The 13,263-nt window shown below is 37.2% G+C and overlaps 1 protein-coding gene across 2 annotated transcripts in view; it reads left to right on the plus strand.

Moving 5' to 3' along the window:
* nhsl1a (NHS-like 1a) overlaps positions 1-13,263 on the plus strand; it is a 51,465-nt gene that overhangs the window by 7,716 nt on the left and 30,486 nt on the right. Inside the window, exon 1 of one of the 2 annotated variants that reach the window (XM_060880066.1) lies at positions 10,914-11,065. The exons of the other annotated variant lie outside the window; for it this stretch is intronic. Coding sequence (XP_060736049.1) covers positions 11,050-11,065 — 16 coding nt within the window. The 5' untranslated portion in view covers positions 10,914-11,049. Of the gene's footprint in view, positions 1-10,913; positions 11,066-13,263 lie in introns of those variants that run through there. 2 annotated transcript variants of the gene reach the window in all.

Consider the following 13,263-nt stretch of genomic DNA (forward strand, 5'->3'; position numbering starts at 1 on the left):
GGTGTAAATACTTTTGCAACGCACTGTAATTGCCCACAGCAACAACATTCTTGCTCACTCTACATCATTCCGACTAACCATTTGGATTTGTTTAAAAGTTTTTTCATGTGTAGTTGAAAAACGTAATATTTTTGTCAAGTATACATACTATTTTTCCTTCAATCTGAATGACCATAAATTCCTTTTTTTATTTCAGTGAAGCAACAACAATTTTTTTTTTGTTGTCACTAATGGTCATCTGTAGTCCTACTCTAACGATGAAACCCACACGTGTACGTGGACTATTCTCCAGAATTCAAGTCATCTAATTATTTATTCAGATCAGCACATAATGATAATACAGCATTCTTCATCTTCTCACAACCAGACTATCTACAGTAACAGTTAACATCATACTCTGTAATCCCCAGAGACTATACAGAAACAACACACACACAAGCACACACAATCATTCTCAACTGTACTCATTCTTGTACTCCCACTGCAATTTTTGCACATTACTTTCTACAATTTTTGCTTTATAAAAATGTAAAAAGACAGATGCGCAGTCTTGCTCTGTTTGGTGTCTTGCTCAGCTTACACACGTTTGCACACATGCACTGTATGTACTACTGTGTAGTGTACGTACTGTAGTTTTGTGTTGTTTTATATAGCACCATGGTTCGTGTCATTTTCATTTTACTTCTTGATTGTAGATGATTTCGTGTGGATGATCATGTGCTGTAATACAGGACTGGGTTTAGTTTTGTGCAAACATCTCATGAAATGCCACATTTCTTGTGCTAAAATGGAACTGACTTGACTGTGAATCCATTGTGTGCAGGCCGAAATGTTTTTTTTTTCACAGGGGTTTAAACCCTTCAGCTCTCTCAACAGTGTGTGATGACTTGCAGTATCCTTCCCAACCCTACTGTATGATGGAGACCTGTTGTATTTGGCTCTGGTCCAACTAACTCTGGAATAATGTTCTGCTTGTCTGTTATCAACACTAAATTTTCATCCAGGGAAGTTAATTCAAGTCAAGACCTTTTTAAAGTATTCCTAGGTTGGATTTTCTCTCTGCTGCTGTGATTAATCAGGCTTTGTTATACAGTTTTGGATACAGTTTTCTCCTGTTTTTTTTTCTCCTGTTTCTTTAGTCTGCACTATGGATGTATAAAACTTTCATGCAATGATAACTAGACACAGTATTAAGTCTGTACAGTGAATTTAAATGGATAATGCTTTATTTTTTCGATCTATAAATCTCTGACAATGCCTGAAATGTTGGTTCTTTAAGAAATAGGCCAGGTCTGTTTAAAAAATATTGTTGCATTTTTTTAAAGCATGTGCAGACCTAGAAATTCTTTGAGACGTCATTATCTATGCATTAAAGCAGAACATTAAGAGTATAACTATTTGTGATCACTCACCCCTAGTATACTGTATATACATATTACATACAAATAAACCTACACTTAAGCTATTAAACATTTAAACATACGCGTTTTATCGTAATATCTTATGTTTTTTTTTGTATACTGAAAATTCCTTGAATAGATAGTCTTTATAAAAGATTCTTTCCAGGCACATTTATCAGTTATCATCTCCTTTGTCCTAGCATTATAAACCCTTTGTCTAGATTTCCCTTTAGCTTGCCCTTCACTTCACGCTAATTAAATGATCTCATGGGATGTAGATGGAAGAAGTGGGTCAGTATGGAATAGATATTTGGGTTGAGAGTGAAATATGGTTTCAGGGAGCTGGAAAAAGCTAAATACATTCCAGACTCAGAGTGTGCACCAGTGCATTCACACCTGGAGCCCCGGAAAGCCAGGAACAGCTCAGTTCCTCTGTACAGTCTGGCTGTACTTGAGTTATTGTTTTTAGTTAACACATCCGTCTACCCTGATGTGCGAATGTGCATACGCACATAAAATACAGCCTTTTGTAGCATTACATTTAGCACCCACTAAAAAAAAGTTCTGTTTATTTATACTTAAAATAAAGGAACTGTTGGAACGTGTCCTGTCAGTATTATACATCTGTTGTGTGAGTGGGAAAGAAACACACAAGATGTCAAAGAACTGGGGAAAAGTGCACACTGGGTATTATCTCACTTACTAACCTATCCTTTGGACTCTTTCTGACTATAAATTAAGAATGACAAGGACAAAAATAAAACAGCAAATTCAGGAATACACCAGCAAATCAGAAAATAAGTGAAAAACTAACACATTAGATTTACTTAATATATCAATACGAACTTAAAACAGAAAGAGTAGGCGCTTACTTAAAGGTGGGGTCTCCGTTGTTTAAAAGCCAATGTTGACATTTGAAACCACCAAAACAAACATGCCCCTAACCCAAATGGGTCCCACCCCTGTATTGATAGCTCCGCCCCCACACATACACCAGACAAGTATAACCCAAGTATAACCCAGACAAGTATTATGGTGCAACCTGCTGGGGCAGCTGGCCTAGGGAAGTTTTTATCAATAAATGAACTCAATGAGTAATACTATGTTAATACAAATGTGTTTTCGTAGCACTGTGTGTTGTTCCGTGAAAGGTTTAGCTCCGTTTCACGCGGAAGACGTTCAGTTCTCTCCAGCGCTGGAAAGCTGATCCTATATTAACACTAGGGGTGGGCGGAATGACCAAAAATCTGTTTCACGGAATAAGTTATTTTATTTCACGGTAGCGGTATATATCACGGAATAATAATTTTTCAGGTAAATCAACAAAAGGAATGTGCTTAATATATTAAATACCACTTTAACACTTTAAAAATAAAGAATAGGCTTTCTCGTCTTTTTTTCTTCATTTTTCTTTTATTTAGCATTAGTAGTGAATGAGACTCTCAACTTTTGGATCAAATTATGTTGACGGAACACCTGATGCGGAGCGCATCTGTTGGCTTTCGTTGTATTCTTTGACATGCATCATTTTTAGATGATAAAACAAGTTACTCGTGCTAGCATGGCGATTTCTTTATCAGCATGCATGTCTTTCTCCATGTTTTTCTTCTTGTCTACGCTTATGTGCTGCTTCTCAATCGTTCTCAAATTCAGGCGTGCTACACGTTAACCATGCCCACTAATTTAAATTTCACGGTATGCACGGAATAGAAAAACCTGTAACGGTAGACATTTTATTCCACAGAAACGGAATATACCGTCATACCGCCCAGCCCTAATTAACACGGGTCTTACGTCTTGCCTTATCGTAAACCTTTCTTTCTTTGTTTTTATCCTCCATGTCAATGTTAAAACCGCTTTCTGCTAATGTCACACATGCGCACTGAACACTCTCTCCACCCATATTGACAAGACCCACCCCTTTCTGCTCATTGGCTACAAGTTAGTTTTGTTTTTGTTTTGTTTCGCGGCCCAACGCAGTTTTCTGAAGCATTTCTCCAACACCTTTAACATGGCATGCTTGCTGCTGATTGGACACGGCGTATGTCTATATTTAAGTCTCTTATCTTGTTGGCTTGGCAGCAATCATCAAATTTATTTATATTATCTATCTATCTATCTATCTATCTATCTATCTATCTATCTATCTATCTATCTATCTATCTCTCTGTCTATCGTTCATTTGTTTCATGCATACATGTGCAGTAAACCTTTAATCTCGCAGTAAAACCTTTAATCGAAGGCTGATGCAATACCATGCAAAAAAGAGCAGCTTATCTACATCATATGAATGGCTTTAATACAAATAAGCACAAATAACTCCATTAGATTAATTTCAGCAAATTCTTACTGCTAATACTTTAAACATACCTCAATATATTACTAAATATTACTGATATAAGAAATGATGAAGTGAGACAGTTATATAATATAAAAATACAAAAATGTATAACAGACATAAAAAATATATTTCCATCATCAGCTTATTTCAGAGCTTTCTGATAATATCTAGTGTGTTTGTGATTCTGTTTCAATAAAACACCATGATGTAAAGGTCCACAAAAATAAAAATGAATATTGTTTGTCAGTTAATCAATATGATGCAATGAAATAATGATCTCCAAACCAGTTGCATTATTTTACTAGTAGATTCAGAATTTAGCAACATGATAGTGTCTGAATATTAATGTTCCCTCTTTGTTACCTCTCCACAAGGCAAAATAAAGTCATCAGTGCATAATGACAGAAAAAAAATTAGGACGAGGCTGATTAAGAAAGCTGTACCGAATTATCTTCCATTAGAGGACAGCTCATAGATCCTCATTGGCTCATGACCATATTGTCACAATTTAAAGCCTTTATAAAAGGTTACAGTTTAATCTGATTGTGTTTTGTGATATTCTAAGTTCCCTGGTGCAGAGCAGATGTGCTCTGTCTTATTGTGAAGACTTTATCTGGATAGAAATCACATCAGGAAGGCATGCTGTGAAATCCTTCCTTTAAAACCTTTTTTTTTTCCTACGATATGGATAAATTCTCATTTCTGCCACAACGTATAATATGCATCTGCTGGAATGAGGTGTGAGAAAGTGAAAAGAGGAAAAGAGCCTTTTAAAATCTTAGATCTTTGGTCAGGGCTTGGCTAAAAAAGGAAAATATATGGCACAGCATTAGGCATGCTAAATTTACACAAGTTGAAACAGGATGTTGTTATTCGAGACCAATTCTTGGCCTTAGCAAAACCACTAAAAAGTCAGCCTGATGACAGCATGATTACAGCTTCTGTAGTAGACATGCGTGGAGTTGACAGCACAGGTGAAGAGGGCAGTATGGAGGGTGAAGGGTCAACTGCGGTCATGCTTCAATTCATGCTTCAGCAGCTTCAGAACTCAGATTTCCAACTTTATTAGCGATTTAAACCCACATGACTACACCGCGTGGGGAAGAAAAGTGGCTCTGTTGATTTCATCAGCAGAGAGAGATCATCTTTCTTGTGTTCCTGTCAAATTCGAATAAAAACATCTGATAATAGAGAGATCAAGGAGTGTTTGTAATGGCGAGCGTGTGTTTGAAAACTCATGAGATGATACAGAAATGCCTATATTAATTGTTTGGAATGTGAGTAAGTGAGAGGGAATAAGGATTTTTGTCTTCTTATTTGGGTGGGTCAGATTTAGCACATGGCCAAAAAAACAGTTCATGCTTTTTCTGAATATCGTATTTCCAATAGTGCATTGTTTTTTTTTTTTTTTCAAGCTTAACTCTCTGTGCAGTTTCCTGACAACAAGCGGACTGCCCAAGTCATCCAAAATTACTAGCAAGATTTGACATATTTAGATCATAATACAGTAGGCTTAGACTTTTCTACACATTTGAAAATAATAAAATCTGAAATTGGAATGCAGTGTGGATTATAGTATGGTGTTTCCCCTTGGCTTAATCTTTTGCTGTGGTTAGAAACATTAGAAATTGTATGTAATTGTAACAGACTCTTTTCCCTTTGGGAGTCCCATGAGAGATATGAAAACCCAAACATGTCATCTGGAATCATTGCTGCTTAATTTACTCTGTAAAGCACAAGCTTCACTGCAGGAAATTCAGGGGTTTTCCTTCTAACTGAACTGTTTGGTTCTGCACTGCCATCTGGTGGATACAAATATAACTTCTAGAAAGTCAGCACACTCTAAAACGCTGAACAAATATTATTCATGGTTACTACAAAAGAAGTGATCCTAAACCTGTTCTAAGATGCATTTCAGCTTTATTAATATAGACTTGTGGGCAGTGTGGATCAAGTGGTTAACGCCCTGGGCTGTTGCTTGGAAGATTGGGGTTCAAGCTGCCACTGTTGGGCCCTTGAGCAAGGACCTTAACCCCCACTGCTCCAGAGCTGCTGTATCATAGATAACCCTGTGCTCTGACTTCCAAAGTTTAAATATGTGAAGAAAGAATTTCAGTGTGCTGTAATGTATATGGGAAAAAATAAAGCCTTCTTACAGTATATGTGAAAAAAACCTTCAGTGTGTGCAAATTCGTTCGCCTCACACCTACAGGGTCGGGGTTCGATTCCCGCCTCCACCTTGTGTGTGGAGTTTGCATGTTCTCCCCATGCCTCGGGGGTTTCCTCCGGGTACTCCGGTTTCCTCCCCCGGTCCAAAGACATGCATGGTAGGTTGATTGGCATCTCTGGAAAAATTGTCCCTAGTGCGTGATTGCGTGAGTGAATGAGTGTGTGTGTGCCCTGCGATGGGTTGGCACTCCGTCCAGGGTGTATCCTGCCTTGATGCCCGATGACGCCTGAGATAGGCACAGGCTCCCCGTGACCCGAGGTAGTTCGGATAAGTGGTAGAAAATGAATGAATGAATGAATGTGTGCAAATTAAACTTCACCTTCAGTGTGTGCAAATTAACCAAAGGGTTACTTAGATCTTTGGGAACATTTAACCCATTTTTACTAGTGCACCGACAAATCGACTTACGGGACATTTTTCAATCAGTAAAAAACAAATACAGTAGTCTGATGAAAAATTAGTCAGGACACTGTTTAGATGCTTATGAACGAGCACCTTTTAAAAATCATTATTTACTTTAAAGGTATAAACATTCTAAGCATTTTTGGTAACATTTCTATTAATATATTCAGTTGATTACACGGAGTGAAACACTAGATTTGGTCTTCAATTGAGGTACAGTAATAGTTTCCAGTCCATTTTAATGATATATCTGTATCCCACTTACAGCAGAGATTGAGAAGACACATGGGAAATACTGTCTTAGGTACTGTATAATGAATGAGAACCAGGTGGATTTATTTGTTTCTTTCCTCAAACTGCCTTTGGAGGAAATTTAAATTAGATGAAGTAAGCGTACATAGTCAAAGTACACAATCAATGTATAAATCCCACAAAAGGACAGAGAACAGATTTGTAAGTTTAGTAAGGTTTTACATGCATTATTCAATAACTAATCAATTCATTCTTGACCTATTTATAGAGAGCTTTCAGTCCTCCTGGCTAATATCCTTGTCCAGTATGTTACTCTATTATATGCCAAATTTCTTAAAGTTGAGAGCTGAGCTATATGCCTTCTGTTGTTTTTAATAAATGAAATATTATGAATTTAATAATAGGCTTGCAGGAATAGGAAGTGCACTTTAAACTAGCAGAAAGCTAAACAATAGATGAAATAAGCCTGTGTGCCTTTGTCCCAGTCATCTTTAATTCACTTTAAAGCACTTATTCTATTTATATCATGTACAGGGGCTGTGGTGAAGTATAAACTTTTGCAGATCGAGGAGAGCGTGAGAGAGAGAGAGAGAGAGAGAGAGAGAGAGCGAGAGAGAGACTAAGGCAGAGATTAAGGCAGAGAACGCTGTCTGTTAGTTGTGCTACACACTGTGTCGCCTTGACCCTTTCCCACTGTTTTTTATTTTGTTTTTATTTTTTTGGACTACATGCTTCCTGTTTAGATGAATAAGATATGAACATTGATTGGCTCGCTTGTTTGAGAAAGTACCTCAACGTTCAAAGTTTCTCTCTCTCCATTGTCATATGGACACCTGTTGGGAGAGAGAGCACATGAAGAAACTGTTGGCGTCAGGAAGGTGGGATCTAAAGACCAAACACACACACACACACACACACACACACACACACACAAAAGAAAAAAACACAGCATTGTCTTTCTGTGGGAGGCAAATTTATACACACTCCAGCCAGATGGACAAGGAACATGAAGAAGTCTGCTTTCAATTTACAAATCTGTAGTGACTTTAGCGAGGACAAAACCCAGCAAAAGTGTTCTACCACCATGGAGTTGCTACCGTTGCCTGTGGATATGAGTATGGATCTTTAAGCATCATACTGTACATGTGAACATAAGGACATGATCTGACATAAGGTCTCCGAAGTCTATCATCTGCTCATTATTTGCCGTGTCTTGACTCTTGTATACATACGTAAGCCTTATGGAGTGTTAGCAGAACACTTAACAGACTGAATTCTGATTGTTTTTTTTTTTTAGCTCTTTGAATTGTTCAAATGTTAAGGGGAAAGATCAGTGTTTGGCCAATAAGAAGAAACTCAAGTTCACTTTCTGCAGGGCTGACATAAAAACTCTTTTCCTCCACCAAGCCCTCAACATGTATTCACTGTCCCAGTGCTCTGGACAAATTTTAATGTGTCCTATTGACCATCTGGGAACTCAAGAGGATTTTGATGGCTGGTTGTACACACACATGCATGACAGAGGTAAGAGGTACGTCTCAATAACCACGTTTTACTGCGATGTCTGACTTTTGTGACAGTCATAGTATAGAATTTTCTTACACAAGCAAAAAAAAGATTCCTGTCTATGATTCTCCTAAATGTCAGATAAACTACACTGTTCTGTCTAAGTTTATTAATTTAGGACACTTTGTATTCACAGTATTCACAAACAGAAAAATAGAAACATAACTAAAACATAATACATAATACATACTATGCATGGCAAAAATATGCCATGTGGGGTAATATATCACTTGTTAACTAAAATGTCTTTAACTTGTACACAAGTTATTACATTTGAGCCTTATGGCTGCATCTAACCTATTTCATAACCTCTATAAAAGTCTTTTGGATCCTCTGTCAGAATACTTACCACCCCCATAGCATACACGCACACATTTTTTTCTTGACACATCTGTTACAGCTTACTGTAACTGCTATAACAGATGTCATACACTCTCTTCCTCAGATCTGTTCTGGAGACTAGAATGATCATGACCTAATACACACAATGCATCCAGCATTTAACTTTATGGAATGAAATATATAAATGGTAAACTGTGGGCATTGGTTTCTTTTTTCCATGTGGGTACAAACATTTTATACTCATCAGCATATTGAATGACAAAAACTAACCAGCCTCCTACATAGAAATGCATCAACTGGAATTCTGTTGTAGTCAGAGTGTAGATAAACTAGACAAACACAAAATATTCAGACATTCTAAGAGGAGATGCCAACTACCCCCTCTTAATCAATACACAATTGTTGGACTGTATATTTATAATCACACCCTTCAGTGTCACCCAAATGAGGATGAGGTTACCTTTTGTGTCTGTTTCCTCTCAAGGTTTCTTTCTGTAATGTCTAAGGGAGTTCTATCCTCACCACAGTCACCTCAGTCATCTCAGGCTTGTTCATTAGGTATAAGTACAAACACAAATAAATATAAGTCTAATCATAATCTGGGACTTTTGTATTATATTAATCTTTATATAATATTAAACTTTTTGTATTATGTTTCTTATGTTCTTCAAAGACGGTGGCTTAGTGGTTAGCACGTTCGCCTCACACCTCCAGGGTTGGGGGTTCGATTCCCGCCTCCGCCTTGTGTGTGTTGAGTTTGCATGTTCTCCCCGTGACTTGGGGGTTTCCTCCGGGTACTCCGGTTTCCTCCCTCGGTCCAAAGACATGCATGGTAGGTTGATTAGAATATCTGGAAAATTGTCCGTAGTGAGTGAATGAGAGTGTGTGTGTGCCCTGCGAAGGGTTGGCACTCCGTCCAGGGTGTATCCTGCCTTGATGCCCGATGACGCCTGAGATAGGCACAGGCTCCCTGTGACCCGAGGTAGTTCGGATAAGCGGTAGAAAATGAATGAATGAATGAATGTTCTTTAAAGCTGTTTTGAGAGATTGTCAGTTGTTAAAATATATACAAATAAATGTGAATTGAATGTAATTAAATTGTCTATAACGTTTATCAAATCTGTATGTATGTACATATGGGAATGTACTGTAGATTCAAATTAAAATTTTATTTTGTCATATATGTACACAGCCATACACAGTACAATGTGAAATGTTTAACGACTATTTGTGTTATAAAAATATAATCAATAAAAAAGAATAAAATTGGAATCAAAGTATACTAAGAAAATTAAATTAAAAATAGAATTGATATTATACAGAGAAATTAACTATACAGAAAAGTATGCTGTACTATACTATACTATACTATATACATATATGTATTTTACAAAGTATATATTGAGTTTTTAGGTTTTTTATTGTGTTTTTATATATTTTTGTCTTGTCCTTTTTAGGTAGCTTCGTTGATGTCCTTGTTAAGTATTATGGCAGCTTTATTAATAATTTCCTAAAAACTAGAATTACTTTAGACAGTCATATATCAGTCATAATATTAGAGGATTAATGTTAAATGACCTACACTGACATATAAATCACAATCATTCAGGGAAATGGATTACTTTAAGTTTAATCAATTAATTAATTAATTAAAAATGATAAATAAACTTGAGTTGAATATCCAAATCGTGTCATGACAATTAGAGTTAAAAAGAAGAAATAAGTTCACATGACCATGATTTACAGTGCTATCGTGTTTTACAATGTACTATTACACACGATGTGTTAGAATGAATTCAAAGTTAAGGTTTTGTGAGCAGTTTTTTTTTTGTGAGAAAGCATTTTTAGAGCAAAGTTGTGAGATTTCACAATCCTTATTTGAATTATCAGCACTAAAATATCACCCTCTGCATTTTGCACTTTATTATTTGTAGATTTATTTGACTGGCAAGTGGTGACAGCCTGGGTTTGTTCCCTACTGGTCAGCTTTTTGATAACAATTGAGTCTAAGTAAGGTTTGCCTATTTTTGTCAGATGACTTCTTACTGCCAAGCAGAAAACAATCAGTCGCCAACAGCTGTGGATAAAGTTAAGCAAAAAGGAACACTGACCGCATTTCTGTAGTAAACCTGTCTTTCTCTCTCATTTTCTTTCTTTCTCCACCTCTGTCTTTCTCTCTTCTTTTGTATAGCTATAGGAGTCTGTGCTGTGTGAGTACAGTAGTATGTATGACAAGCTTGAATAACAGTTCCATAGTGCTTAGCAGAGTTGGCTGACAGCCACAGGAGTGAGAAGCAGTGTGTGTGTGTGTGTGTGTGTGTGTGTGTGTGTGTGAGCAAAAGAAGACCAGGGAGGGGGTTAGTGCCTGTATCTGTTAACTCGTGTGAGTATGTACTGGGACGAAAGAGGGAGTTTCTTCAGCTGGGACACCAGGCTGTGTGAGGGCAGCACTCTCAGAAAAACTCTGACACACTGGTAAAACACTCATACGCCCACACAGATCTGGAGAGGAGACAATGTTCTGTCTGAGAGGTAAGACTCGTTCTTTTAGAAGGGAAAGAGAGAGAGAAAGAGAGTAGAAGATGGACTGCTGAACTTGCAGGAGAAAGTTGAGGGAGTAGGACAAAAGAGAGCAGCGCTCGACTGTATTTGGACTGCAGTGTTTGGTTTCAAAGTGCTCCCTGTTTCGCTCTACTCTGCTTCCTTTGTTTTCTCAGCTAACGGGCTACTAAGGGAGAGATGGGGGAATAAGTGACAGGAGTTAATGTTTTGCCAGGACAGAAGAGTCTCCAGCTGTTTAAAGGGGAAAGAGATTGTTGTCCTTTGTGTAAGAGTTTCCCACAACTTCAATCACAGTGCATGCTGTCGCTGCAGTTCTTGCAGCTTGCAAGAAAGCCATCGAATAGCAAAGGATATTCTCACAGATTTATGGCATGCGATATGCAGTGCATATTTATTTCTGTTCTTCTCTTGATGAAATTTATAGAGAGGTGCAACCTTTTTGTTCAGTCTTCAGTGATGAGCTCAGGTGGTCTTTGTATTTAGGCTGTATTCTCTCTCTCTCTCTCTCTCTCTCTCTCTTTTTTCTTCCTCTCTCTGCCCCAATATCATGTGACCTTTTCACCATGCACGGTCCCTCATGATGTCAGATAGAAGTAATCTGCCCTGACCTGGATTCCTGGAACTCAGTTACCTCTCAGTGCCTTTTTAGCCAGAATTCCCTTTAACCATAAAATTAAGATTAACTTTAATCCATAGGCTCACACACTATACAGATTTATTACATGAACTCTGTACACATGTGTACAATAATATTTTTCTATTTAATAGAACCATACAAACTTCTGTTCCTGAAATTTCCACTGACAAATAACTAAGTTATCATGTTTTTTTAACTTATTGAAGTTTGGATTAAACTATTTAGAGACCATTAAAACAGGATAATGACAATAATGACAATAAATGACAATAAACTATGCTTTACATACCCTGTCTCTATGCTTTGAGAACCAGTGTTATCTCATGTATTAACCATGTGTTAACATTTCATATGTAATGTAATATCTCAGTAGTATTTGGCTTACTGTACACCTTAAGCCCTTAAATCTGAATAGCACAATTGCATAAGAAGACTGTAAGAATAACAAATACAATTTTATCTTATTTTATTTCATATTCATATTATTTTATTTGCTGTAGATCTCAAACATTGAACATGACTTTGCCGGTCAGTACACAGAATTTCATGCACAGAGCTTTCGAAACCCAGAGTATAATCTGCATTGTCTTTATGTGCATAGTGCATCAGTACATATGTCACAATTCAGCTACAGATTTTTGTATGGTGCACTTTTTATTTCCTAAGATTGAGTGCAGCACTTATTAACTTTTATTAGTAATGAAGGGTGCTTGGATGTTACAAGGGAGCAGCTGTACAGGTTAGAACAGGTTTTAAAGAGATGCTTCAAAAACAAGCCACTCATAAGAACCTTCCCTGCCAACCATTACCATCAACACCACACCTCCTTTACTTAAAAGAGTGCAGTTTTTAGATGCTCGTGTCAACCTAGCTATACTCAGACAAGCCAGAGGCATCAGTGCAGATGGCTATTTCCATAAAGCATGTTTTAAGAATGAACTTGTTATCAGTGGGGCAGTCTGTGTGTGCAAATGTCTGCAGAAACCCCTTGGCTCTAAGTTTACTTGCACCTTTGGAAGCTGTTGCATGGTAAATGAGGGAGATTCAAGGTCAAACAGATATTTAATGAGCAGGAAACTGCATCTGGTTTTCACCTATCCTCTTTTTTGTAGCACACAGAACAACAGTGCGGCTTCATCCAGGATTGGAGATAGTGCTTGTGGGACGCAGGAAGGTGAAAGTTTTCTTAATAAATGAAGCGTGAAAGACCTAGAAAAGCCAATACACAAACCAAACACACAAAAGCAAAATAGTGGTGATTTATTGTAGTAGGCTATTCATTAATCACTTTTTTCTATAATTATATAATTATAATTTCAGCATTCTTGACTGTGAAGTTACAGTAATTGGGAAATAGTTCCTAACAGAATAGCTTAACATTTAACGCTTTACCGTAGATCAAAAGATTTACCATAGACACATTTCTATTTCAGCATTAACTTTGTTTGTCATGTCACAGGCCACAGTGGTGGTTAATAGCTCATATGAAAGTAGACACACGCTTTAGGAATTTGTAGTTGCTTGGAACTAT

The sequence above is a fragment of the Tachysurus vachellii genome, chromosome 10, assembly GCF_030014155.1.
Source record: "Tachysurus vachellii isolate PV-2020 chromosome 10, HZAU_Pvac_v1, whole genome shotgun sequence".
Classification (NCBI taxonomy): Eukaryota; Metazoa; Chordata; class Actinopteri; order Siluriformes; family Bagridae; genus Tachysurus; species Tachysurus vachellii.